General features: G+C 44.4%; 1 protein-coding gene across 3 annotated transcripts in view; it reads right to left on the bottom strand.

Moving 5' to 3' along the window:
• Positions 1 to 23,361, bottom strand: part of NUDCD1 (NudC domain containing 1) — a 149,799-nt gene that overhangs the window by 88,565 nt on the left and 37,873 nt on the right. For 2 of the 3 annotated variants that reach the window (XM_073330307.1, XM_073330308.1), the window contains exon 3: positions 6,577 to 6,762. In XM_073330307.1, coding sequence (XP_073186408.1) covers positions 6,577 to 6,762 — 186 coding nt within the window. Of the gene's footprint in view, positions 1 to 5,842; positions 6,529 to 6,576; positions 6,763 to 23,361 lie in introns of those variants that run through there. The other variant, XM_073330309.1, reaches the window with a different exon arrangement.

The following is a 23,361-nucleotide window of genomic DNA, read 5'->3' as shown; positions in this document are numbered from 1 at the left end:
ATCAGAGCTCACATTCAAGTGGTGGCTTTTCACTGGAACTATGCTGTCTAGCCCTGGTACAGAGCTCTAAAAAGGCATAGGAAAAATGGATCCTCACACACTTTTTTGAGGTAATCACAAGAGAAGGTTACAGCAATTTCTCAATTCACTCAATCCTCACTATCTGGTTCTGCTGGGTTTGCACATTGTTAGCATCAATGGCGTTCAGCATAAGCCACACTCATAAGATTTTGTTGCAATGGAAAAATCTATGTTGCCAAGAAATGTTCAACAGCCTAATATGTTTTCTTTCTTACTTGAGACACGGCTCATCCACAAATGAATCAACTGGCCCAATCCTTTTCTTCATCCAGATATCTTCCTTTTTGGATATTTCACAAGCTTTAAGAAGTTCCAATTCATCCTCAGATCTGTCTAACATTGAAAGATCTGATATTGATTCAAATCACATTTTTTACTTCTGACTGAAGTATTTCCATTTTTGTCCACATTTTAGTGGAATGAAATTTTGCTTTGACTTTGTTCTCCTCTGACAGTAGTAGTGGATATCTAGGATCAAGCTATATACATAAGAGAAAGATATAATTTTCAAAAACAGATTTTTTTCTTCATTTTTTCATTGAAGCCAGTAACGATTCAGTAAAAGGAGAAGAGACTTTTGATACTTCCAGTTGAAATTCTAACCAAGCACCTTAAGTCACCCATGGTCAGTTGTTCATATTGAAGAATCTTTATCATCACTTTAGCAGGCTTCAATGCAATTGTGATGCCTTCAATGGCACTCCATTCTGTTTTTGTCATATAAAGCTCATGGTTTGATGTGGCCAGGTCCTGTCAGAAATCCCAGAGCTCCAAGAGTCACTCAAGTAATAAATTGAGCGCCACCTGGTAGGACAATCTAAGAGTGAGCTTTTTATTTGAATTTTCTGATCACTACCAATATTGTTTGGTTTCTCAGTTTTGTTGTTTGGTTGGTTGTTTTTTGTTTTTTTAAACACAGACATATTGAGCTTTATGAATAAGGTCAGATTGTGCATTCCTTGAATTAGTCTTCAACTGCAAGATGTAGTGTATGGGCAGGACAGTAAACTCCCTTCAATCTTACACCCATGGCCTCAGCAGATATATTAAGTACAGCTTCTTCAACCATATGAATCAAATCATTCTGATCTGGTCCATATCTTCTTTAACATCTTCCTAAAAGAGTAAACTTTGTTTGTTCTTCATTCTGAATTTGTTATTCTGTTTTTCCAGTTTCCTGGTCATCAATCATTATCTTCACTGCTTTCATATTTTTATATATATATTATTATATTATATATTTTACATGGCTTGGGGTGATTTCATACATACCAACCACTTTAACAATCATAGATTTTTAAATATTCAGAGATGTGTCTTTCTTTGATCTCTTTCAATGCTATGGTCCAAAGAACAAATTGTTCCGCAATAACGTATCAAATGTTAATCCCTAAAAGGGATCCGCCAAATTGTGTGGCACAATACACTTTCAATTAAATTAATCATCCCTTGATTTCTTTTTTGATCCCCTCCGGAATGGTTGGTGCTACAGTGGCAATTTTGTCTCGTACACATTCACCGTTCCGTTTAAGTTTCCTCCCCAGGCCTTCCAGTAAGTGGTCAACAATTTTGCAAAATCCTGAATCCTCCATTAGTTTAAATGGTCTTCCATTTACAGTGATTAATTCTAGGCAAACATCCAGTAAGGTAGGTTCATCAATAGTTATTGTAGTTGCCTTAGTTGTGAACACGGAATCCAAAATACTTTGTGTTATAGTAGACTTCTTGATGTGGGTTCACCAGAATTGCATGCATGTTGTCGTCATTTATTATTTTTAGTCTGTAATATTTTTTCTAAAGCAAATGCAACACACTCCTCTGAGTGTGTCTTTCCAGGCTGGCAGCATAGTTGAATGGCACTCCAGTTTCCCAATTTGACAAGCACATTTTTTTAAAAAACACTGTCATATTTGAAGAGCTCTCTTACATGATTAATTCTCAGTTGTTGTAATAAACTATATATTTTTTTTAAATAAACGAATGGCAATAGTGCAGCCCAGTTGCATATTTCCAGTATCTAATCAAGTATGGTTGTGTTTTAGCAAAGTAGTGGCAAGAAGTCTGAGAAGTAGTTCAGAAGGGGGTGATCTTGTGTCATTAACTATCCATGCAAGGTAATTTAACTTGCAAACTTTCACAGAGCTTGTTCTGACTCTGGACTCCTCCTTTCCAAATTCCAAGCTGCTTTTCAGATTATGTGTCCTTACTCCAGAGGTGCACAAAAGTTGTTCTACCATCTGGCTCCCATTACAAAGCTCAGGGCTGCCGGGGAGGAGCGAGTGACCACTATTGCGGCTTCCGTTTCTTTTCCCTCAGAAGTCATTTTTCTGTGGGGAAGCAAAGAAATATGAGGATGATATGAATTCTGTGCCTGCGCAGTGGCACAAAATACCCTCAGGAGTAATTGATCAGAGGTGAAATACTTGCTGAGACTGTCTACAAGCGCATGCTAAGCACCTGGAAAGGAATGTGCAGAGACCGTGACGTAGTTCCAAATACTCTAGTTCCAGCTGACCACCTCTATGCACAGCAGAAGGGATTTTGTCCCCATATGGTTATATTGAAGACTGCTGTAATGTCTGAAATTATCTGGACATGTTGGGATTTTACGAGTGGCAAGAGTATACTGCAGGCTGACCACCATTCATTCCAGGAGATTGATATGCATCCTGGCTTCTCAAGGTGTCCATATGCGTTGTGCTGTGTGAACGCCCATATGGGTTCCCCAGCCTACGAGCGATGCATCTGTGATCACCACCGCATTGGGTGTGGGAGGTAGGAAAAGGACTCCAATGCCCCTATAAAGTCTATGATCTGCGGAGCATTCAGAGTAAACTTTTCAATGTTTATGCAGATACCCAAGAATGCTAGGAGGCAGAGAAAGATAAGGTTGCTGACTAAACCTCCAGACAGGATCCGCCTGTTAAAAACAAGTTGTCCAAGTATGGGAAGGTGGCATAGCCCATTCAACTAATCTGTACAGCCACCACTGTGAAGACCTTTGTAAAGACCGTGGATGCAACTGCCAGACCAAATGGGAGTATCCTAAACTGGTAAAGTTCCTATTCTACCAGAAACCTGAGAAAACTTCTGTGGGATGAGTGAATGTCTGCACAAAAGTAAGCCTCTTTTGTGTTGAGAGCTGCAGACTCTCTTTTTCCAAGGAGGATATTATTGATGTCAAATGTAACCATGCAAAATTTTAATCTGCAAATAAAAATATTTAGCTGGTATAGGTAAAGAATGGGCCTCCAGCCTCCCTTTTTCTTGGGAACTACGAAATAGTTGGAATAGAACTCTTTCTCTTGTTGTTGAGGTGGCACTAACTCCACAGTTCCTCACTTGAGAAGAGATTCCACTTCTGGTTAGAGGATCTCCTTGTGAGTGGTCTCTGAAGGGAGCTCAGAAATGGGGTTTTGGAGGAGGTAGAGAAAAACTTGACAGCATAGCCAAAGTAGAAGATATGTAGTACACACTTGTCCATTGTTGTAGCTCCCCAGTTGTAGGCAAAGTACACTTGTTGGCCACCAAAGCTGACTTTGGAAACTGGTGGGGATTATATCCTTGCAATGGTGTGCAACTCCCAAGCGTCCTGTCACAAGTAACTTTTAGCCAGTAGATGAGGTTGCAAGAAGGATAGCTATCTTCAAGAAGGATGGGGCTTCTAAGATGTTCTCTACCTCGTGGGAACACCCTACACCCCCATGTTCATCCTTATAATATGATTGTGTGATATCTAATGCAAAGTTTGTCATGTCGGGTGTCTTCGGAAGGCCCATAATGTACTTACTGAGCATTGTTGTTATGGTAACATTATAGTAATGTTATAGGTTGTAATTTCATATATATAGTTATGAGGTTGAAAATGTGTCCTCATGGCTTAAAGCAAGCCCAGGCAAAAACTCTCTAAGAGCAGAGTGGCAGTTCACACCTCATTAGGGCAGGGATGGGGCAAACCCAGCCCAGCATCACAGGAGCAAAGGACACTGGCCTAGCAACAATAAAGGATCTGTGTGACTCTTGAGTGAGTCACCCCCCCATTCCTTTGGTCAGTTTGGGACTGTGATGAGGTAATGCTCACCTGATTCTGAAAGGGTGAGGGGACAAAGTCAAGAGGGAAGAAAGAACATGATAAAAGTGAGAGACATTTGCCGTGCTCTTCCTCTCTTCCACCTCCATCTACAGACATCACCACCAAGCGACTGAAGTGCTGATCAAATGGGAGAGCCTGGCTGAAGAGCAACCAGTCAGTCTGTAGTGAGAAGCATCTAAGTTTGTATGAGCACCGAAAGTGTTAAGATCAGCTCAGAATGCGTTTTGCATTTATTTCATTGTGACTAAATTTGACTTGTTATATTTTGACTTGTAATCACTTACAATCTATCTTTTTCGTTAATAAGTCTGTTTGTTTATTCTACCTGAAACAGTGCGTTTGGTTTGAAGCGTGTCAGACACACCCCTTGGGATAACAAGCCTGGTACATATCAATTTGTTGAACTGACAAACTCATATAAGCTTGCAGCGTCCAGCAGGCATAACTGGACATTGCTAGGGTTGTGTCTGGGCCCAGAGATATTGGCTAGTGTCATTCAGTTGCACAATCCAAGGAGCAGCTTACATGCCAGAGGCTGTGCGTTAACAGCTCAGGATTGAGGGACCTCACAGGAGAGCAGGGTAAGGCTGGCTCCCAGAGTCAAGGATTGGAGTGACCTAGCAGATCACTGGTCCAGATAACACCAGAGGGGAACATCACAGCTGCATACCTTGGTCTCTGCACTGTTTGGTGCTTATGGGGCAGTTCAAATGATTGTTGGTGGTAGAAAGGCTATGGAAGAGGCTGTGGCTTATATATCTGTTCATGGTGCTTCCTCTTTGGGGCTGGAGTATAAATGCCCAAGGTGTGGAGGAATGTCTTGGAAACTTAGTAAGTGCAAAAGTTAGCTTGTTTTCTTGTTAAAGAGATTGGTTTCACCGAAGTGCAAATCCTCAGTAGTGTTCTGGACCTTCCTGGGAAACTGAAGAGGGAAGCAGTGACTCTTGATGCATTACTGCTGCGGTCACTATAGATCAGCATGCAGTGAAGTTTATCTGCAAGTCTACCTTCCTCAACAAGGGCTGGGAATTAAATTCCCCCAGCAGGACAGGACCCATTATTGAACTTCAAATAGTTCATAAAATTGTATTTTGCTTACATAGCCTGGTAGTTAAAGACTCTGAACTGGAAGCTGGTGAATGTGAATATCTTCTTCCCCAGAAGATCAAGGTATTTAGCTCCCTTGTCTGAGTGGGTGGTCTTAGGACGTTGCTGCCTGGATCCCTCTGTGGCTGCTTGTACTACTCGTGAGTTGGGGAGGGCAGGGTGGGTGAACAAGAATTCTGCCCCTTTTGCAGGCACAAAGTTGCACTTCTCAGCCCTTTTAGAGGTAGGGGTACATGTTGCCAATGTATGCCATACCACTTTAGCTAGTATCATAATGGCCTCATTCACTGGAAGAGGTACCCAAAATTGTTCAGTGCGCTGCAGGACATCCAAGAGTATCTTGAACTTCTTCTAATAGAATCTGAAGTTTTACCATCACCCTCTGCAACAGTTCTTGATACTGGTACTCCAGCTGGTGCTCTAAAAGGAAGAACCTGCTATGGGATAAAAACAGCGTGCTGACAAAACACTGCTAGCTCTTCTCTCCCTGCCTGTGGGGCCCCCCGCCACACAGGTGTCCTGACCCTAGAGGCTTCCTCCCAGGCCTTGGTCTTGACTTACTGGGAATTCAGCCTGCATGTCCTTGCCAACGAAAGCCGAAGGGGGGGGGGGGGGACGACACACACCAGCCAGTGTGACACACATCTTTTGGTGGAGTCTTCAGGAAACAGGTAAGAAAGCTGCAGGAGGAGCTGGATCGTCTGTGTAGCATCAGGGAATGCAAGGACTTTATCAACTGGACACAGGATGCCAACCAACTACAGATCTGCTCAGGGTCTAACCTCCCCAAATGGGTGTCCACATGCTGCCCTTGAAAGAAGGTTAAGATATAACTTTATCATAGTTCATAATTTATAAGTACCTACATGGGGAACAAAAAAAAAATTGATAAAGGACTTTTTAATTGCACAGATAAAAAGTGTAACACGATCCAATGGCTAGATATTGAAGCTAGACAAATTCAGAATGGAAGTAATGCACAAATTTTTAACAGTGAGTAATTTACTACTGAAATAACTTACTGCGGGTTGTGGTGGATTCTCCAAAACTGGCAATTTTTAAAACAAAATTGGATGTTTTTCTAAAATACATGCTCTAGTTCAAACAGGAACTAACTCAGGCAACTTCTGTGGGCTGTATTATGCAGGTAGTCAGACTAGATGACAGTGGTCCCTTCTGAGCTTATAAATGTATGAACTACTCTGAAAAGTGTGCAGCCCTTTGCAAGATTGAATCCTAAAACAGGAATACTATGAGAACGACACTTATAAAACTAATATTTTAGCAAAACTTACCTCCCACTTTTCAGATGCAGCATCTCCACGTTTGCCCGTTTTAATAAGATACAATCTTCCTGTTCCATCTGAAATGGTAACCCAGGTAGAAGACGAAAAGTGTATTGATGCACAAAGGCGATTATCACAAGCTGTCAAGTCTGTAGGTAGCCTGAATACTTCTCTTGGCTTTCGAAGGGCAGTGTCCTATAAGCAAAAAGCAATGAGATGTTGGCAGAATTAGATATGAATAAAGCACTTCATGAATAGCTGTTTTATTACACCCAATTTTATTACACCTGTTGACCGGCTTCTCTACTAAAAACCACTGATAAATCAAAATATATCCACATTTCAAATTTAACTGTATGGTACAGCACAAGCTAATTCTATTTTATAGCTAGCTCTTACATCTGTCACCACGAAAATGCTAAATATTTTATATTAAACATTATCTTTCATCTTAAAGCACTTTACAAACTGAAATAGACATATAGTACAAACACAGGAACACTTCATCTAAGATGAAGCCATTTCCATGTTTCAGTTCTCAGTAACATTAGACTGTTTAGGACTGAACTGACCACATTTACCTAAAGCTGCAGAAACATTTTAGTTAGAATATAACAGCCCAAGTTGGAATTTAACCAGAAGTGTGAAAGTTAACATCTCTATTCTCATAAGAAGTGCTAGGGGATAGAATCACAGAAATATAGAAGTTATCAAGTCTAGTCCTCTGTGCTGATACTTAATGATCAAGAAGGGATCAGACTTCAAATGAGTCCCAAAAATCTCCTTTATGTGCAGACCTAACAAACAGAGTGGACACAGCTGTTCCAAATATTATACAGTACTATCAAGCCTGCCTGCTCAAAGCAACAGTGAATTGTGGGTACTCTACTTCATCCAGACACTAGGTCTTTATTGAAAGAAAAATAATTGGAACTGTAAATACTGAAAGGTTACTCTGGATTAATATTGGCTATATAGCTGTATTTCAAGTGTGTTTGTTCCCAGGGTAACACCCAAGGTAGTTTACATCCAGTCTAGTGAATGGACTACTCAAGCTTGATGACCCAATAAAGACCCTTAGCCCTAGTCTACACTACGAGTTTAGGTTGAATTTAGCAGCGTTAGGTAGATTTAAGCCTGCACCTGTCCACGTGACCAAGACTGTTTTGTCGACTTAAAGGGCTCTTAAAATCAATTTCTGTACTCCTCTCTGGAGAGGGGAGTAGCGCTAAAATTGACCTCGCTGGGTCAAATTTGGGGTAGTGCGGATGCAATTCGATGGTATTGGCCTCCGGGAGCTATTCCAGAGTGCTCCATTGTGAACATTCTGGACGGCACTCTCAAATAAGATGCACTGGCCAGGTAGACAGGAAAAGCCCCGGGAACTTTTGAATTTCATTTCCTGTTTGGACCGCATGACGAGCTGATCAGCACAGGTGACCATGCAGAGCTCATCAGCACAGGTGACCACGTAGTCCCAGAATCGCAAAAGAGCTCCAGCATGGACCGAATGGGACACACTGGATCTGATCGCTGTATGGGGAAAAGAATCCGTGCAGGCAGAACTCCCTTCCAAAAGATGAAATGCCAATATATTTGCCAAAATCTCCAAGGGCATGATGGACAGAGGCTACAACAGGGACATATATCAGTGCTGCATGAAAGTTAAGGAGCTGAGGCAAGCCTAACAAAAAACAAAGGATGCAAACGGTCGCTCGGGGTCAGAGCCACATACATGCCGCTTCTATGATAAGCTGCATGGAATTCTAGGGAGCGCTCCTACCACTACCCCACCACTGTCAGTGGACACCTGCAAGGGGAGAGTCTCATGCAACAGGGATGAGGATTTTGTGGATGAGGAAGATGAGAAGAGCGCACAGCAGGCAAGTGGAGAATCCCTTCTCCCCGGCAGCCAGGAACTGTTCATCACCCTGGAGCCAATACCCTCCCAACCCTCCCAAGGCAGGCTCCCAGACCATGAAGCCAGAGAAGGCACCTCTGGTGAGTGTACCTTTGTAAATATAATATAGGGTTTAAAAGCAAGCGTGTTTAATGATTAATTTGCCCTCAAGACACGGGATTCATTTGCAGCCAATATAACTACTGGAAAAGTCTGTTAACGTGTCTGGGGGTGGAGCGGAAATCCTCCAGGGACATCTCCATGAAGCTCTCCTGGAGGTACTTTATAAGCCTTTGCAGAAGGTTTCTGGGGAGGTCAGCCTTATTCCGTCCTCCATGGTACGACACTTTTACCACGCCAAGCCAGTAGCAAGTAGTCTAAAATCATTGTAGAACAAAGCATTGCAGCAAATGGGCCTGGGCTTTGGTGGCATTCAAGCAACATCCATTATTTATCTCTTTGTGTTCACCTCAGGAGAGATATATCATTCATGGTCACCTGGTTCAAATACGGGAAATTTGTTTAAGGTGACATTTAGAGGTGCCCATTCCTGCTAGGCTATTTGCCTTTGGCTGAAAAGAAATCATCCCCGCTGTTAGCCACGCTAAGGGGGGAGGCCCGTTCATGCTGAGCTGTTTGTGTTTGTCTGACAGGGATCTTCCCTGATACCAGCCACGTGGGGGGTGGGCGGGGGTTGTGCTGCACATTCACCCTAAAACTGCAGCCCCTCCTTTTAAATGGCCAACCCAACAGGCTTTGATTAGTATGGGAAAGGAGGGTGCTGCTGTTTGAAAGAGTTCCCACATGTTATGAAGGTTGAAGAAGCTGAAACCCTTTGCCTTACCATGGCTGCCTGTAAGCAGAATTCTGTTGCCCAGCCGAGCAACCAAACCGGGAGGCACCCAATGTAAGAGGTAAAATGAGACCTTGTCCCAAAAGCACATGTGCTATGTAATGTGAATCGCTTGATTCAGTTTGAAATAGTCTTCCCTTTGTTCTCTAAAATGTATCTTTTTAAATACTACTCTCTCTTTTTTTCCTCCTGCAGCTGCAAATGTTTCTACACTCCCCCTATCATCTCCATCCCAGAGTCTAGCGCAGATTAGAAGGTGAAAAAAATGCACTCGCAATGAAATGTTCTCAGAGCTCATGCAGTCCTCCCGCACTGAAAGAGCTCAGCAGAATGCATGGAGGCAAACAATGGCAGAGACCAGGAAAGTGTTAAATGAACGCCATGAGAGGAGGGAGGAGTGCGATGAGTGGAGGGAAGATGCAATGCTGAGTCTAATGGGGGAGCAAACTGACATGCTCAGGCATCTGGTGGAGCTGCAGGAAAGGCAGCAGAAGCACAGACCACCACTACAGCTCCTGTATAACTGCCTGCCCTCCTCCCCAAGTTCCATATCCTCCTCACCCAGATGCCCAAGAACGCGGGGGGGGGGGGGTACTGGGACAGGGATGGCTACGGGCACCCAGCCGCTCCACCCCAGAAGATTGCACAAGCAACAGAAGGCTGGCATTCAATAAGTTTTGAACTATAGTGTGGCCTTGTCATTATAGAATATCAGGGTTGGAAGGGACCTCAGAAGGTCATTTAGTCCAACCCACTGCAGGACCAATCCCCAATTAAATCATCCCAGCCAGGGCTTTGTCAAGCCTGACCTTCCCTCCTCCCCTCATCCACCACCCCACCCGGTGTGTCCCTCCTCACCTACCCCTCCCAGGCTACCTGCGACTTTTCCCCCTATTTGTGTGATGAATTAATAAAGAATGCATGATTTTGAAACAATAATGACTTTATTGCCTCTGAAAGCGGTGATCAAGGCGGGGGTGGGGGGGGGGAGGTCAGTTAGCTTACAGGGAAGTAGAGTCAACCAAGGAGGCAGGTTTTCATCAAGGAGAAACAAACAGAACTGTGTCACACCATAGCCTGGCCAGCCATGAAACTGGTTTTCAAAGCTTCTCTGATGCGCACTGCCTCCTGTGCTTTTCTAACCACCCTGGTGTCTGGCTGTGGGTAACCAGCGGCCAGGCGATTTGCCTCAACCTCCCACCCCACCATAAACGTCTACCCCTTACTCGCACAGATATTGTGGAGCACACAGCAAGCAGCAATAACAATGGGAATATTGGTTTCGCTGGGGTCTAACCTAGTCAGTAAACTGTGCCAGCGAGCTTTTAAACACCCAAATGCACATTCTACCACCATTCTGCACTTGTTCCACTATAGACTGAGCTACTCCTGACTACTGTCCAGGGTGCCTGTGTATGGCTTCATAAGCCATGGCATTAAGGGGTAGGCTGGGTCACCAAGGGTAACTATAGGCATTTCAACATCCCCAACAGCAATCTTCTGGTTTGGGAAGTAAGTTCCTTCCTGCAGCTGTTCAAACAGAGCAGAGTTCCCGAAGATGCGAGCATCATGCACCTTTCCCGGCCATCCCACGTTGATGTCGGTGAAACGTCTCTTGTGATCCACCAGTGCTTGCAGCACCATTGAAAAGTACCCCTTGATGTTTACATACTGGCTGCCAAGGTGGTCTGTTCCCAAGATAGGGATATGTGTGCCGTCTATCGCCCCACCACAGTTAGGGAACCCCATTGCAGCACAGCCATCCACTATGACCTGCACATTTCCCAGAGTCACTACCCTTGATAGCAGCAGCTCACTGATTGTGTTGGCTACTTGGATCACAGCAGCCCCCACAGTAGATTTACCCACTCCAAATACTGCAGGATAATGCATGAGGTGTTTGCAATGCTCACAATAGCAGCAGTGAACTGAGCGGGCTTCATGCTTGCTGTGGTATGGCATCCGTAGGAGAGCAGAGTTGCAGCGGAAGCACAGGATGACAACTGATGCCACGAGAATAGATATTTATACCGAACGACGAGAGGACTTGGGAGGTGGATTCATGGCACCAGGAGAGCAGAGTTGCAGCGGAAGCGGTGGAGGACAACGGTTAGCACTGCGCATGTTTCCCAAGGAAGAACACAAGCACATGACAGACAACATGGAGAAATTAGCTATTGAGACAAGAGCAGCAGAGCAGAGTTGCTGCAGAAGCGGTGGAGGACGACAGTTAGCAGTCCTACTGCACCGTCTGCTGACAGCAGTATGGTGTCTGCATGGGAAAAAAAGGCGCAAAACAATGATCTGCTGTTGCTTTCATGGAGGGAGGGGCGACTGATGATATGTTCCCAAAACCACGCACGACAATGTCTTTGTCCCATCAGGCACTGGGAGCTCAACCCAGAATTCCAATGGGGAGCGGAGACTGTGGGAACTGTGTGATAGCCACCCACAGTGCAATGCTCCGAAAGTCGATGCTAGCCACAGTACTGTGGACGCACTCCACTGACTTAATGCACTTAGTGTGGACATATGCAATCGACTGTATAAAATTGATTTCTAAAAACAGACTGCTATAAGATCGACCTAATTTTGTAGCGTAGACATACTCTTAGTTCTCACAATGGGCCATAGAAGAGACTCATTTTGCCCAGATGTCTCTTCCTGCAGCCTCCTCAGATTGGTAGCAGTGTGATTATTGGTTAAGATCTCAAGTCATATATTACCTGTCTACATGACTGATCTCTTCAGATTAGAAGGATCCTATATGTGATTAAATTGGTTTTCAAAAACTACTCCTCCTTCATTGCCTGTTTTTGCCTACACTGGTCTACTTGTCTAGACATAGAATACCACTGCCTCAGTTGAAACTGAGGTCAAAACTTTGCTCTTTTGATGGATGGTTTATACAGCAATTTCAACACTGCCTTGGAACCTTTTAACCTATGTAATGTTTCATCAGTCTTCAGGACACTAAAGCACAGCCTTCGAAGGGGAGATCTTCAATATCTTTTGTACTTCCACAGGAATCCCCAATTGGTGCCACAACAAGCAGCTCATGGTTACTGCCATCACTGACTTTGGTAGTTGAGTCTATAACAACATCCAGGTAAGTCTGCAGAGCATACTTTACAACCCATCAACCCTTCACCAGGAGGAACTGGAACTCGCCTCTGAAGTCTTCAGGCAGTTTACTGATGAACCTGGACTTAGCATCCTAGTTATAACGGGTCAAAGGGCCTGATGGTGAGTTATGCAGAGCTATAAACCTTCAGCTTAATAAACCTTTCTACCAAAAATATTTAATTTGTTTGCATCTTTTCTTTCGGGTGTAGCTTTTGCTCTATCTTGGCAAAGTCTTTCATTTACTGCTAACAATCCAAGGAGCCTGGTGGGGTTCTGACAGAGCTGTTTGAACCCATGTAATGGAACCTAGTACTTGTATTCTGTACACTTCGCCACAGGCACGATAGATGATGGAATTTCCCATTAGGCTTTAATAGGTTACATAATTGACTTATTTATAGGGAGGACAACTTTCCCTCTTGAGGCAGGGGGTAAAATGTCTGAGTTTGTGAGGTTTTTCTCCTCCACAAGCTCCATTTGTATACCAAGGGACATAACCATCCTTTTCAGGAGTTTTTAAAGGACTTAAAATCATTAGGTGTGTTCGGTACCAGAGCCTTGAATGGTGACAAGGATGAAGCATTCAGAGGCAGCAGGCTAGGACCATCTTGAAGATGGTCTTGAACTGTCAATGTAGAAGACAATAGCTAATACAGGCAGTGGGCAGACCTTGTCTTTGGTGCCCAGCAGAAGCTCGTTACCAACACCAAGTGGTCTGTCATTATCATCTGGTGAAATCTCCCTCTTTGACGGGCATGTTTCTGTAATGCACTGGTTGCTCAGTACTGATTTTGAACAGTCCATTGGTATCAGATGGGGAAACTTCCCTTCTTGGGGATGTCTTTCAGAAGTGCAGCAGAGACAAGGACCTGGACATTGATGGCATCTCCAGAAAGGCCAATGGTGAGGCTGGTATTTCATTAGCTGTGTGAGTGACTGTCTGAACAGGCAGTAAAGGGACTAGGCCATCCTGTCCAAAGATTTTCAAGCATCTGTGTCTCTGGCCTTCCCTTGTTGTATTTTCTCAGCTCCAGAGTTAGCAGGAGGATGTCTGAATTGATTTGGAATGATCAATGGCTCAGAGATGAGAAGGTAATTCTACCCAACCTTGACCTGAATATTAATTATATTGAAACAGTAGAACTTTGGAAGTCTAATTCTGTAATACCACATGCATGGAAATGCAATGGCAAGATTAGAAAATGCACGATCAATTGACTGGGCTTCTTCACACCTTAGATCTTGCTAAATGACTACATGACAAATTCACCACACAGCTCGGCACAACCAGCAACTTTGATTTGAAACTGAACCAAGGGCTGGGATAGCTGACTAAAACAAAGTACTTTGGCAGTTTTATGTGAAGAAGTTTGTCACAGCCTCTGACTCTAACCAGTACAGTTTTCCAGCATTTTGCACATTTTAAATAATAACAACAGGAAGCATCTATGTTGTTTATGACAAATTAGCAAGTTATTATGGTTGCACATTATACTGTGCCTGGTTTTAAAAATTGGTGAAAACTAGCTCATTGACAAATGGGGGTGGGGGAGGACAGGACTGTATACTCCATCAGTATACAGAATTTGAGAAGACTCTTAGCATAATAGGAAATCGCAATGAGTAAATTTCTAAAAATCTTGAGAAATTATAAAATTGGCTCTTGTTGCCTCACAGTGCAGCCATCGCTTTACAACAATTGACCATGTGGTACAAGGTGCTATACCACATGCAACCACTGGCCCTCTAGCCTAATATCCTGCTTCTGCCAGTGCATGAAATGATGCACAATGTACCATCAGGCTGCACTGTACTATTTATGGTGGGGTGTTAAAAGCGATTTCCTTCCTTACCCTTGCAAGGAATTAGTTTACACCCTGAAGCATAACAGTTATTAGTGGCTTAGCTTACACTCCTATAGGTCATAAATTTGTCAGCTATTTTAATAAAACTTCCACATACAGTCATTGGCTTGCTAACCACCTGGGGAAGGATTTTCCATAGAAGTAGAAAGATAGTGTCAGGTGAAGGGGGAGAAAGAGACCTGCATGCAGGGAGGAGAGAAGTCTGGCAACAGCAAGCAGAGTTGAGCCACTAAAAGGACCACAAAAGAAATAATGAAGTGAATTTACCCATGACTCAGAATGTTAGTCCCAACCGTATGTCAGTCCTTAGCCAAACTGATCCCTAGTCAAGCATATGGACCCATTCCTGGGGAGAACTAGCAAACGTTTATTTTTCCTAATGAAGGCCTTATCAATACTGCAGAAATGTGTCATGCTAACTGCCGCTCGGTTCCCTGACACATCTGCAATACACCTCATGTCCACATATAGAGTTACTCCCAACAATGCACAGCTGTTCATACTGCTATTCGGATTAGATTGGCTTCTAACCACCACATGGTTCTCTGCTGTGCCAAATTCCAATAATGCAGTGTCATTATGGATGGGTAACGCTGAAATAATAGTCCCTCTGGTGCAAATAAATTCCCCCAGTACTAGCCCATAGTGCACAGGTCACTGATTAGCTGGTCTATCTGGCCCGTTTTCTGAACTCCACTGCACAGCGGTCATGGTTTCTAGAAGCTACTTAACTGAGCACATACCACTGCGCACACTGTGTGCTGTTTCCCCAGAAATCAATTTCTTTGGATAGCATGTCTTCGCAGTAGCATTCTTATGACTGTGCTGCCAGCTGATCTGAAGTGGATATGTGGGCACTGATGGCCACCTGGATAGATGAGGCAAGTCAGGCACAGTTGAACTCAGGCATTGGGAATACGTGAATGTATGGCTGGTATAGCAGCAGACACCAGTTGTGTCTACACCAGGACTCCAGTCTTTCAACCTGTTCTTGTTGGCACAACTTCAATGAGAGGGGAAATGGTTCCTGGAGGATGCCCTGGAATCTCTGAAGTGGGAAAGGTAGGAATCCATTTCACATTCTCAGGACTCTGTAAGTAAGGGTGGTGCAATGCCGAGATCAAGACTGTGATTTATGATGGGACATACTGGTGGCAACATCAGGGCCTTCCTGGCTATCAGTATCAGTGGCCATCAGTACCATGGTGATCTTGGAGCTGGCATTAGGGGATCGAGGGAAGCAATATTGAGCTTGAAGTCACAAGTGCCATAACACATACAGATATTGGCACCATGTACAACTGCCCCAGCAGGACACTGTTGGTCTGGATGATCAGCAAGGGCAGTACCAAAAAGCTCAGAAGATCTTTTCCAGCTGAATAAGCCTCCAGAGTGGTCTGTAATGCAAGGGGTCTCTGCCCCACTGTGAAAAGGGTCGATAGCTCCACTGTTTGTGTCAAGGAAGTAGCTGGCCTAACAGTCTTGGAACAGGTACCAGAGACAACGACTCAGCTCTAAAAGAGTCACCAGGTTGTGGTACTGGGAAGCGGCAGGCTGAAGGGTGCTATCTTCGGTATCGGAATGGCTAACTTCTGTAGCAGAGGAGTCCCATACCAAGGATTCTGATGATCTCCAAGCTATCCTCTTTGTAAGCTTTGAAGGTCAAGGGTGTTCAAAATGCTTGTGTGTCTTTGAAGACTGTTCCAGTGAGGGGGATCTCCTCCTGTATGTCCATAGATATAAGGCCATAGGACCACTCCTGAAAGGAATAATTGAGGAACTCCCTTGATCCAACACAAGTGGGTCTGATGCCAAGCAAAAGGGCGACCTCCATGAGAATGTATCTGAGAAACTGTTCTCTTTGCTGCTTAGTTCTTGTCTGGAAGCCCTGGAAAATTGGACACCCAGCCTGATGTGATCCTCACCCAAGCACTTCAAAACAGCAAGACTGAGGATCACTCATGGACATCAATGTGACGCACCTGGAGCAGGGCTTGAAGTTGGAAGGCCTTGTTACAGGCTTGCCAAGTACATGGAACAGCCCGGACCCCACAAACTATTGACAAAAAAAGAGGAAGGGAGGGGAGTGGGACAAAAGGGGAAAAAATGAAAGAGGATCCAAAGGGACCCCAAAACAAGTGCGGTTAACTATAACCGGATAGACAACTAACTACGAAGGCACTTTCACAGGAGGAATCAAGCTGACATCACTCTCTGAATATCATCCATACCTGTAAGAAGGAACTGAAGGATGGACAGGGCAGCACCGCCATTTATACCCTCGGCTTGGAGTACATGGGACATAAGGTCACAGGCATGGCTGCCCCTACTGGTATGGAAAATTCTCCCATACCAGTGCATAAGGTACGCATGCACGCGCGCACACGCATGCAGTAATGGACATTTCAACCACTCAAACAAAAGTTTTGTGTTGTTATAATAAAAAGATACAATGGGATTTTATATCTTGATATGTAATACTCTACATTTTATCTGATGCATCTTCTTTTCTTACCAATTGTAAGCATCAAATACACATAATTACTAACAGGAAAACAAACATCGATCTTCACAAACAGGTGTCCATTTTATGCACAGAAAACTGAATACCAGTATCTTAAAATTACATATAAAGCCTTGCAACTGCAGTGGTATAGAAAAATTGCTCATTACCTATTTGAAAGATGAAATATATGTTGCCTTTATTTTTTTTAAATTATATTATGCCTATACCCTAGCACCAAGACACCATGGTGATGAGTGCTATATAGCTATTAGACAAAATAGATAGGATTGATAACGGCATACTACATTATTCAATTGTATGGCTAGGCTTTCTGTCACATACAGTTCAATCTGTGTATCGTCGCACCAATATAAAATATCAAAGAAGCTCTCTTAGACGGTGCCAAAGGTCAGAAGATGTTCTTCCCTTAAAAATCAATTCCATCATCATATCAGCTTCTATTTACCTAAAATCTAAAGGTCTGTTTCATAACCAAGATCTCCAAGGTAACCATGCCTGAATGGTTAGCATTTACTATGGGTAAAGCAACAAACACACTGAATACATTCCTGACTTGCTTCCTGAATCAATTTGCAGTTAGATCAGTATGTCACTAACTTTTCAGCTATGAGTGCTATTAATAAACAAGGGAGGCACAGATACACTAAAGCAGCACACCCAAGCACAATTATTAGAAACAGAAACATATTCCTTAGGGTATTGCCAGTTTCACTAAAGTAGAAGTATTATTTTATAAGCCAATCGTGAAATCTCCACAGCAGAAGTACTGAATTTTTCTCTTATCTCTCAATGTATGATACAATAACTTGTTTACACAGATGTACATCTTTTCAACAATCTCTAGCCTTGCTAAATTACAGAACTGTCCCACATTCCTCCCATCCACCCCAAATATTAAATCAGCAGTTATTTTTTTCTTTGGATTTGCCTACTGGTGTATTATTTTAACAAATCAGTGGACAGGCCATGTAACAATTTTAAGATGTTCTTTTGTAAGGCTACAAACATGGTAAGTGTTTATTTTAAATATTTTTCACCCACCAATGTTTCAATATTAACAGTTTAGAAAAGGCTCAATAAGGCATCAGTAGTAACATGTGCTATCACATGGGGGCAAGTAGGAGAGGGGCTTCAGTGGAAGCATCTTTTATTCCTAGGGAACGCTCTGAGAGATAACCTGGCCCAAGACCCCTTCACCAGTCTGTCGTGCATAGAGCCAATTTCTGGGTGCCACATGCTTCCAAGGCCAACTGGGTCTGGGTAGCATTTTTTAGTCATTGCTCCTAGTTCCTAACTCTCTTTGGGAGGGCACACTCTCGGGGTCAGATCTGTGGTCTGACACCCTTCCTTGGGATGTAGGGTGCAGTAATGCAACACCTCGTTCACGTTGACGCCCGGGCGTTTCAGCCACTATGCAACAAGCGTTAATCTTCTCGCCAAGGTGGAGTACCAGCAGCACCGTAGCCGCGGAGTTAGAGCGCTCTAAGTGCCTTGCCAGTGTGAACGGGGAGTGAGCTAGGGTGCCTGGAGCTACTTTATTGCACTGTAACTCGCAACTGAAGCCAAGCCCTAAGCAAAGGAATTTCTTAATCACAGTGACTTTGTTAAAGTCACCGACCTTTGAAACATAAGTCCTGAGACACACAAACCCAGTCTCAGCTCACCCTTTCTGGGATTCTGTGTCAAGGTGGGCAGAATCCACCTGTCCTCTCTCGTGCAAGTCCTGCTCACACATGGTCAATCCCCCTTCACATAGCAGAATCCCGCTCTTAAACAGACCTATGTCTTCCCCCTGTGCTCTCAGGACACAGGTGGCCAACCAGCAGCTCCAGAGCTGCATGAGGGTCTTCAGAAATTAATATAGATCTCCTTGCATAGGCGCCGACTCCAGGACTAGAGCCACAGGCGCCAACTTTCCAATGTGCCAGGGGGTGCTCAACCCCCAGTTCTGCCCCAGGTCCTGCCCCCACTCCACCCCTTCCTCCAAGGCTCCTGTCCCTTCCTGCCTCCTCCCCCGAGCGTGCCACTTCCTCGCTCCTCCCCCAGTCTCCCACCCATCTACATGCTCAGTACCCACCAGCAGCCCTAACAGCCCCCTCCTCCAACACCTCCTGCCCTCTAGCAGCCCCGCCAATCAGCGCCTCCCCCTCCCCATGCCTCCCACCCACCGCAATCAGCTGTTTTGCAGCATAGAGGAGACTCTGGGGGGAGCAGCAAGGATGTGGTGCTCGGGGGAAGGGGCAGAATGAGCTGGGGCGAGGGTAGGATGGGGGAAGGAAGAGGCAGGGTGGGGCTGGAGATTTGTGGGAAGAGGTGGCGTGGGGGCAAAGCTGGGGCAGAGCTGGGGGTCGAGCACCCCCCGGCACTTTGGAAAGTGGGCGCCTGTCTCCTTGAATCTTTGCACAAGCAGATGGTGAGTAGCTTCCATAATCGTTATATCACATCACTCCTGTGACATTACACAACTGCTCACGGTGAGCACATTACTCAGTTTGGACTCGGAAATGGGAGTGTAAACACTGTTTGTGCTGCTATGGAAATTTTTATCAAAATTTTTCTTACACCATCTAACAATGGAAGGCAGGTGAAAATGGAAAAAAAAATATGCAGATGAAAAATCGAGGCTTCCAACAGGACTGGGAGAATAAGTACTTTTTCGTTGAACATAATGGTAAGGCCATGTGTCTTCTTTGCCAGACATGTATCTCTCAATTCAAATCTTTAACCTTGCAGCACCATTTCGCTTCGAGCCATGTACATATGGATCAAGAATTCCCACAAGGTTCTGAACGCCATACTTTAAAACTGAAAACTTTGAAAAAAACAAACATACATATGTAGAAACCCAGTTCTTCACCAGATGTGCAAACAGATTGCAGGCTGTAATGTTAGCCTCCTATTAAGTGGCCTGGCACATAGTCCGTGCGAAAAAGCCATATTCTGAAGGCGAGTTTATAAAAACGTGCCTCACTGATGCGATTTCAATGCTGTCACCAGAGAACGAGAATCTACAAAAGAAAATTTCTGGCCTGCAGCTTTCACACCACACAATAGAACGCCAAATCTGTGACCTGGAAAGTGACATCAAATCACAACTGCACTCAACTTCAGCAGTGTGAATATTTGAGATCGCTTTGGATGAGTCGTGTGATGTATAGGATAAACCTCAATTATCGGTTAACGTTGCACCCCATAATGCTTTATGGGAACATGCCTATGAATGTATATAATGACATAGCTGAAATATGTTTTATGCTACATATGCCTTGTAACATATCTCTAAATGTTATGATCTACTGAATATATTCATCCTATTTGTATGCATGCATCATTTTTGTATTCAAAGTTATGAATATTGGCTATGTACTTGTTTAATTTTAAGTAGCCTCAGTGAAGCAGTTGGTAAGCTTCCTAAAAAAAAAAAGACTGTTCTCAGTAAGTGCCCAATCAAGAAACACTTAAGCCAACAATGAACTTGGGAGATGCCACTCCACATCTGCGCTTTCCCAGGAATGTGGCCTGGCTGGTAAAGAACTCAGTCGCGCATAGACATGTGACTCGCCCATGTGACTCCAAAACTCCATCTTGGAGATGAATTCTGGATAGGAGAGAGAAGGGGGACCACCCACAAGAGAAAGTCTATTTAAGTCCCTGTAAACCCCTCCATTTTGTCTTCAGCTGGCTAAAGAGATAGCCTCTCCACCGCCCAAAGGATACCTGAAAGAGACTGGAACAAAAGGACAGTAACCACAGGGGTGGGAGTGATTGCTGGACCCAGACTAGAAGGAGCTAGTCTGTAAAAGACACTCATGGGAACATCTCTGAGGGTGAAGTTTCATCTGTAATCACTTTCTTACTGTATTAGGCATAGACTTGCATGTTTTATTTTATTTTGGTTTGGTAATTTACTTTGTTCTGTCTGTTACTACTTGGAACCACTTAAATTCTACTTTTTGTATTTACTAAAAAATCACTTTTTACTTATTAATTAACCAAAAGTATGTATTAATACCTGGGGGAGGGGAAACAGCTGTGCATCTCTCTCTCTCTGTGTTATAGAGGGTGAACAATTTATGAGTTTATCCTGCATAAGCTTTATATGAGGTAAAACGGATTTATTTGGGGTTTTGACCCCATTGGGAGCTGGGCATCTGAGTGTTAAAGACAGGCACTTAAGCTGTTTTCAGTTAAGCCTGCAGCTGTTGAGGAACGTGGTTCAGAGCTAGGTCTGGGTTTGCAGCAGGCTAGCGTGTCTGGCTTAAACCAGGCAGGGCACTGAAGTCCCAAGCTGCCAGGGGAAACAGGTTCAGGAGTAGTCTCAGCACATCAGGTGGCAGTCCTAAAGGGGGTTTCTGTGATCCAATCCATCACAATCGGTATTTGTTCACACTATGTCTGACGACTATGTTGTAAGGGAAGAACTCCTCGATATCATGTCACTAAAGGACAGAACTCGTGGACAAGATCTAAAGGAGGTGTTAATGTTGGTAGCTGAAAAAAAAAAAAACAACAACTTGCCTTTACAGAAGCTCAGTGCCATTGCAACGGATGGGGCTCAGGCCATGTGGGGATCTGTGAATGGATTAGTAGGGATTTGTAAGTCTGATGAGAGCTTTCCTGAATTTTGGACATTTCACTGTATTATTCATCAGGAGCAACTGGTATCTACAAATCTCAGATTTGATCACGTCATGAAACCTCACTTGTACATTGTGAATTTCATTCACTCAAATCACAGACAATTTCAAATTCTAATTGAAGAACAGGATGAAGACAACTCCCCTGCCAATTTGCCATTTCACTGCACAATTCAATGGGTCTCAAGAGGTAAAGCTCCTGGAACCAGTAAAATTGTTTACGGAGAAGAAGCACAGAATACACCCCAAGCTTACAGATCCTGGGTGGGTTCTAGATTTAACATTTCTTGAAGAAATGCTGCTGCATTTGGATAAACTAAATACGGACTTACAAGGAAAATTCCAGTTGCTGTCTGATCTAGTGCAAAGCATATTTGCATTAATGAACAAACTGCAGTTGTTTCACAGACAAATGCTTGAGGGAGAGCTGACACTTTCCCTAAATGCCACAACTTCAAGCGATCAAAAGAAGGTGCAGAAGAACCCCTAAAACGGAGCACAACTAGATAAGCGAGTGTGATTAAAGACCTTAAGGATAGATTCCAAGATTTGCAGCGGAAAAGACCTCGGATCAGATTTCTGATCGATCCTTTTACTGCTGAAGCCGATTGTCTGAAGTCCCCTTTAGTCACTGACGAAGCAACATCAGTGACGGGGCAAGGCCAGATGAATAGGAAAGTAGTGAGAAACAGGTATGTTAGCCCCAAGCTAAACAAATCCCTGTTACCATGGTAACCAAATGGCAGTTACTCCGGGTTAATCAAGACACCTGGGGCCAATTAAGATCCTTTTCAAAAGCAGTGGAGACAGCTAGGTTGATTGGGACACCTAAAGCCAATCAAGGGCTGGCTGGAACTAGTTAAAAGCCTCCCAGTTAGAGACGCATGTCAGGAGCTTTAGGAAGAAGCTGTGCTGCTGGGCAGCACAAACCCTATCAGGCACAAGGAAGAAGGTCCTGAGGTAAGGGTGAAGTAGATGTTGGGTCGGGGGAGGGAGCTGCTGTGGGGAAGTGGCCCAGAGAATTGTACTCGTCCTGTTTCAAGTAGTCAGCTACCAATAGCTGTTATATTAGGGTAGAAGGCAGGCCTGGGCTTCCCAACCCCCCTCTTCTGCCCCCACTTTTCCTGATTAATCACAGAGACTGTGAGACAACAGAGACTGTGCGAGGGAGGGTTGCTTCTTCCCACCTCCCTTCCTGGCTTATGATGAAAGTGGCTCAGCAGGCTGTGATCCTTGCCTCTCGAGAGAGAAGGGCTACGTGAAGGGTCACAGTGAGCCTCTGAGGCTAGCGTAATCCGCCTGGAAGCGCAGAACCCACTGATACAAGGTCGGAGCTTTGTCACATATCCCAGATGGAAATAACAGAATTTTGTAAGATGACAGATTGAAATCTGTTCATGTGACGGGGCACACTTGCCCCGCACTGATACTGTGAGGGTTAACGCCACTCTCTGGGCTGAGGAGGCCATGCCCCCACAGCCCTGCTGGGCATGCTCCAGCTGGAGACAAGGTATAAAAGGGAGCAGCTCATTCAGGACTGGCTGCTGGAGGGGAAGGACCTTGAAGAGCTGTCCTAGTCCTTGCCTGCAGGAGCCAGAGATCCTGAGAGTCAGACTGGAGGTCTGTGACCAGATGAGTCCCAGGGAATCATCCACACTGAGGAGCCCAAGACCCCGATACCCCATGGATTGTGGCTTCGGGAAACACAGCAGGAAATGACCCAGGGCGGGTGAACAAGTGGTATTTCTCACCTGAGTGAGGTCAGTGTGTTTCGGTGGGATTCCTCACTGATCCAGAGGCGGACCACTCAGCCACTGTTAGGGCCCTGGGTCGGGGTCTGGTGGAGTCAGGTGGGCCTGAGCGCTCCTACCCAGGCCATCGCCCCC

This window comes from Lepidochelys kempii, chromosome 2 (assembly GCF_965140265.1).
Source record: "Lepidochelys kempii isolate rLepKem1 chromosome 2, rLepKem1.hap2, whole genome shotgun sequence".
Lineage (NCBI taxonomy): Eukaryota > Metazoa > Chordata > Testudines > Cheloniidae > Lepidochelys > Lepidochelys kempii.
This window is presented reverse-complemented; position numbering and strand designations above follow the sequence as displayed.